We start from the raw sequence: 5,658 nt of genomic DNA, 5'->3' as shown, positions 1-5,658 counted from the left end.
CCGCCCCCGGCCGGGCCCCAGAAGCCGGCTGACCCGGCCCGGCCCAGCCCGGGCCGGCCCGGGGTAGAGACTCACCCATGGCGCCGCCGCCGCCGCAGCCGCCGCCGCTCCTCTCCTCAGCCGCTCGCTCACTGACCGACATCCCCTCCCCCGGCGCTGTCGCCCGCCCGCCCGCCGATTCTCCAACGCCGCTTGCGCCGCTGACGCAGCGTAGCTTCGCACCGTGCCGCGGCACCTACGTACGTCGCGCCAGTCCCTCCGCCGCCCGCGCCCCGCCCTGCCCGCGACGCGCGCGCCCCCGCACGCCGAGCGGCGCGCCTGGACCGCTCTCGCGAGAGCCCCAGACGGCGCCCCCGCCCCCAGGGCCGGCGCGGCCCCGGTGCGGCCAGCCCTTGGCAGCCATTTTGCGGCCGGGCAACTAGGAGGCCTCAGGGGTCCCTTCGGGCCCGGACTTCCCAAAGAGATTCATCAGCACCCGCCGGTCGTAGCGAGGGCGCTCGCCTGAAGCAGTCGAAGTTCTCGGGGCTCCTCTTGGAGCTCGGGAGATGGTCGGGGAAGGCGGGAGGGTGCGGCTCCTGCCCTTACTAAAGATGGCCGCTCGAAGGGCTCAGCCGATCCACTTCTTGAGTGGCTCCAACAGTTTTAGAGCTCTGGTACGCAATTGGCGGAAGAGAAGAGAACGTAAGGCTGGGACTAAGCCAGTGCCTCCCTGCACAGTTAGCGTAGGGAAATATCCAAGAACCTCCGCACGCACCTGGCGTAAAGGAAAGCGGCGCAGAGCAGGGACTACCATCGAAGCCTCCCTACTCAATTGGCGTAACGGTGCGAAGCCGGGAGGGCGGCAAAGCCTTGGCACGCCCTTAGCGTAAGGGAAGGCGGGCGGCGCAGAGCCCGGCCTGCGGCGGGAGCGCCTGCGTAATTGGCGCAAAGGCTGGAGGAGAGGCTGTACCCACTTAGGGACCTGCTCTCGAAAATGGGTGGGGTGACCCCCATCCGGAGCTGCCCCCAGGGCAGGACATTCACTCCGCTCCCCCCTCCCCCAGTATAGTCCTCGGAGAGGACCAGCCATTTTACAGATTGGGAAACTGAGGACCAAAGAGGGCCACCCAGGTCTCTAGGTGGTTGGCCATCCCACCTCATACATGGACAAGCCTGCCTCGCCCATCCCATCCAGCCTCAGGGAGTCTCCCTGAGGCCCTGGCCTAGGGACTGGGGGGGAGAGCCTCTACCTGCACATGGGCCCCCAGGCCTCTTCTGCAGCCCAATATAGCCACTTTGGGCACTCTCCTGCCTCTCTGAGCCCAAGGCAGCAGAAGACTGGGCCCTTGCTGCCTGGAAGCCTGGAAGCCTGGGCTGGAACAGCTGGGCCCAGCTGGCCTCTTGGGGCAGAATAAGATGGTGCCACAGTGCCCCAGGATAGGTCCAGATGTCTTTCCCAGGACATGGGCCCTTGCAGTCCATCCTTTTTTATCCAGAGCCCCAAGACTTGCCCCATATATCCCTAATGACTTTGGCCTCCTCCGATGGCTTCACTCCGGACCTAGGCAAGATCCCTAGCGATCCGGGCCTGGCTTTGTCCATGACCCCCACACCTTCCCAGCCAGTTCCAGAAACATCTGTCTGGATTTTTAGGGTGCCCATCTCCGCCCTTTCCACCAGAAAGGCACGGGACATGGACAAAGCCCTCTGTGCTTGCAGCGTCCACTGAGCCCACCCAGTCTGCACTCAGGAAATGAAGCAAGACGAAGACGTCGCCACCTCCCCAAGCCTCGGCTTCCTCACCTGTAATGCAGGCTTGAGAGCTGCAGCTCTGGCCTTCTGACCTGTTCCTGCCAACTTCTTTGGATTCTTGGTGAACGCCTGCTCTCTAGGCCTCAAAAATGGCCCAGAGGAGGAAGAGGGCAGCTGCCTCCCAGGGCTGGAAGGAGGGAGAGGATGGGGAACTCAAAACTGTTCCAAGAGTGTTTATAATCAATAGTGAACGATTGGGAGGGTAAACAGGTGAGGAGATGAACCAAGTGCCAAAAGACGACTCCCAGCCACCCGTACACCATCCTCCAAAGCTAAGGACATTATTGGGAAAAAGCTCAGGGTGCAGCACAAGGCAGAACAAACAAGTGGTTAGCTTATCACTTCTCAGTTATCTTTTTCTTCAATTAAAACACAGAGTTTTGATTTCAGGGTTTTATTGAGGTTTTAATTCTCGTTTGACTTATCTGATAGCTGAGGTTTTGAGTTCATGGTTTTTAAAAAATTGAGGACATAAATTGCCTGAAAAAATGATACAAAGACTGAATCACGTGAGAGTTCCAAACATTTATTAAGCATCTACTAAATGCTAATCCCAGAGGAATCAAAGTCAAAAAGAAAATCTTGGGGCATCTATATTAAATCAATCCTCGGTTTACCGCTGAATCCAAAGGAAGGAGATAGGATGTCCTGCTCATAGTTTGTCCTCCAAGAACCAGTGGCTACATAAACCTGTGGTTAAGAGGAGAAGATGATTTAGTTGGTCTCATGCCCCAGGGAGGACACCTCTGTTCCCTGTGTCCAAAATGCTTCTGTGGTAGATCCTCTGATTCCCTCACTTCATGCCTCAGTGATCATAAGTTGCCATTGATCTCCCTGTGATTTCTGGAGCTAGCCCATGGGAAAGCAGTGGCACCGAAGGACACATTTATGGACAAGAGCAGATAATAAATCACTCCTTGTCATATCCTGTCATCTTACCAATCCCATCGCTGGGGAATGTTTCTTTGAAGCTGACCATGGTTGATCCACCCATCATCCTAAAGGTCTTCCCTTCCTCTGGGCAGGTCAGACTCCACCTTTGAATCCTGTTCCTGAGGGGTTCTCCTCCAAGCCCTTCTCTACATATTCCTTAGAGCATCTACCCAGGACAGTTTAGACCTTTTTTCAGGATACAGGTACAGCCCTCCTCCATCCCCGGTCATCCACGCAACTGATGATGTCTTCTTGAGTGAATGGCATATGGATGCCCACCCTACCTCTCTCTACTGCCCACAATTTTGATCCTTGGGAGAGTGTGGTATGCCATGACTTAGAGCTCTGCAGTACCCACAGGAAGATTTTGGTTTTGTGAAGATCTTAGGGTTTTGTGCCAAGGAATAGCCTTGAGTCATAGAAAGCCCTGTACCATGTCCCAATTGTAATTCAGCCTGCTTCTTCCTCCTATTCACTATAAATAATAATAAAGACAGGGTGGCACAGGGGAAGAAGAGTTGACTTTGAAGCCAGAAAGGCCTGCTTTTAAATCTTCTTTCTCATCCATTCTGGCTGTGTAATGCTGAGCCCAGGGTTCCATTACCCTCTATAATGTTCAAGGCGCTTCTCAAGTTTTCTGATTGTCTCTGAGTGAGGAATGCTGTAAGGCTCCTGGGTGGAGAGCGAGATAGAGAGGAGAGAGGGGGAGAGGAGGGGAGGCAGGCCGGCCTTGGGCTTCCATCCCCCCAGCAGCCTGCTGGCATGTGGCCATATACATGGCAGGGCTGTTTTCTGTTTCTGCTGTGTCTGTTCTTTTCTACCTTTAGATGAAGGTGTATCAGACCATGTATATATGCAGCAACCTTGTAAGCTTTGGAAGGTTAAGAGGGCAAGTCCGCCTGAGGTCTGGGACAGGGAAGCCATGCCAGATTTTGCAGACAAAGAGTTGGAGAAGGAGCAAGGCCCCCAGGGAGGGACCTGCTTGACCCAGCCTAGAAGTGTACTGAAGGCAGCTGGAGGGAATGAGAACAGCTTGCCCACCAGCTCTACTCCATAAAACAGTCAACTTGTTGGGTCAATACCTCATAGCCATTCGGTTAAGATTGAGCCCACTGGCCCCAGGGACCCAGGATGGTCTGGGGGAGAAGGTGCCCCCGGGCACTGGGAAAATATTTGTATTTCTGTCTCTTCTCAACGAATATCCCTTTGTAAAATATTAGGGGAGAGAGAAAGAGTCTGCATTGGTAGGGAGATTTTACTCACCTACGAGTTTCCCTTACTTATGAAAGCATAGGTCCAGCCCCATGTCCTTCCTCCAACAGAGATCCAGCCTGGGATCAAGGTGGCACCTAAGAGCAGGGTCCAAATTGACCCATAAGGCCGTTATCTCTGGTTTTCAGAATGTATGTCATGGCCCCGAGGTCTTGGATCTTACCTTGGGCTCTTCTGCAGCCAGATTCCCCTTTGGGTGACATGTACCCAGCATGTTTTTCCCATAAATCAGTCCAACAGGCATCCAGAAGCACTTTCTCTGGTAAAGCTCTATGCCAAGTACTGAGACAAGCTAAAATAGTCCCTGCCCTTAAGGAGCTTCCATTCTGCTGGAGGACTATGGCATATAGACAGATAAGTGTGGAGGCAATATTTGGGGAGGAAGGAGGCATCCAAGAAAGCTACCTGGGCCTCAGTTTCCTCATCAATAAAACGAGGGGGGTGGATGTCACACCGTAAGGTCCCTTCCACCTTTAAATGTTATGCTTCAGTGAAGAGTGAGCCAAGGAGAAAAGCAATGAGGGCTTTTTTCATTGCTTCTCTAGGAGGCGAGAACAGAGCAGCCCTGAGCAGAGAGCATGGCAGTTTCCAAGAGAGAAGAATTAGTGGCAGCCAATTTTTCCTATGAAAGCTGAAGGTATAATTTATTTTTAAACCTGAACCTAATTGAGGCACGACTCACTTCCTTAGGCATAGATGTTGGCATTAGCCTTTCTCCAGGCATGCTTAGGGAACACATTAAGGGAAGTCATCTGAGGTAAAAAGAATACTATGCCCCCTCTCCCGATACCGTATGGACTTTGGAGAAGCACTCCAGGCCCAGGACTTGGAGGAAAGTGAAAACTGCTCAGGCCGCTTTTCTTTAGTCACTAGGTCTTTGGGCCTTTATGCTGTAGTGGCTAAGAGGGGCTCTGTCCCATGGGAAGACCAAGAAGCTTGGGATACGTCCCTGGTGCCCTCAGAAGCCCACAGTACCAGACAGCATCGGCAGAAGCCATCGTCGGCCTTGTACCTGCACAACGGGTGGCCCGTTATCCCAACAGAACCCAGGAATCAGAAGACCTCCTAGGGGGGTCCCCTCCCACCACAAGTCAACACAGGATGGCCCCCCTCTCCTCCTCATCTGCTTTGGAACAGCCTGTGCTACTCTGGGACAATGCCAGTTGTAGGGAAGCTGTGGCTCACATCTATCTATACTATTTACTTTTTATTTAATCTTTTTTTCAATTACATGTAGGAACTATTTTTAACAATTGTTTTCTGATCTTTTGCAATCCAAATTCTGTCAGTTCCTCCCTCCCTCCCTCCTCCCCGTGATAAAGAAAAAAAAGTTTTTCCAATGTTATCATGCAATACAAATTTCCATATTCCTTATATCATGAAAGAATGCAAGAAAAAATTCATGAAGGAAATCAGGTAAGAAATCATTTGGCTACATCTGCATTCAGACTCCAAGCGTTCCTTCTTTGGCTTTTTATTTTTTTATCAGGAGTCTTTTGGGGCTCTCTTGGAATCTCATTTTGCTGATATGGTAGTCCTTCACAGGTGATCATGGTACAATATTTCTGTTACTATATTCAGTGTTTTCCTGGTTCTACTCATTTTACCTTGCATCAGTTCATAAAAGTCTTTACAAGTTTTTCTTTCTTTTTTTTTTAAACC

At 52.1% G+C, this 5,658-nt stretch overlaps 1 protein-coding gene across 1 annotated transcript in view; it reads right to left on the bottom strand.

The window, feature by feature from the left end:
* Positions 1-142, bottom strand: part of SEPTIN7 (septin 7) — an 82,603-nt gene extending 82,461 nt beyond the window's left edge. The window contains exon 1 of the mRNA XM_044674009.1: positions 76-142. Coding sequence (XP_044529944.1) covers positions 76-142 — 67 coding nt within the window. The remainder of the gene's footprint in view (positions 1-75) is intronic.
* Positions 143-5,658: the final 5,516 nt, after the last annotated feature.

The sequence above is a fragment of the Gracilinanus agilis genome, chromosome 1 (genome assembly GCF_016433145.1).
Source record: "Gracilinanus agilis isolate LMUSP501 chromosome 1, AgileGrace, whole genome shotgun sequence".
Classification (NCBI taxonomy): domain Eukaryota; kingdom Metazoa; phylum Chordata; class Mammalia; order Didelphimorphia; family Didelphidae; genus Gracilinanus; species Gracilinanus agilis.
The sequence above is the reverse complement of the archived record's forward strand: the minus strand, read 5'-3'. Positions and strand labels throughout refer to the sequence as shown.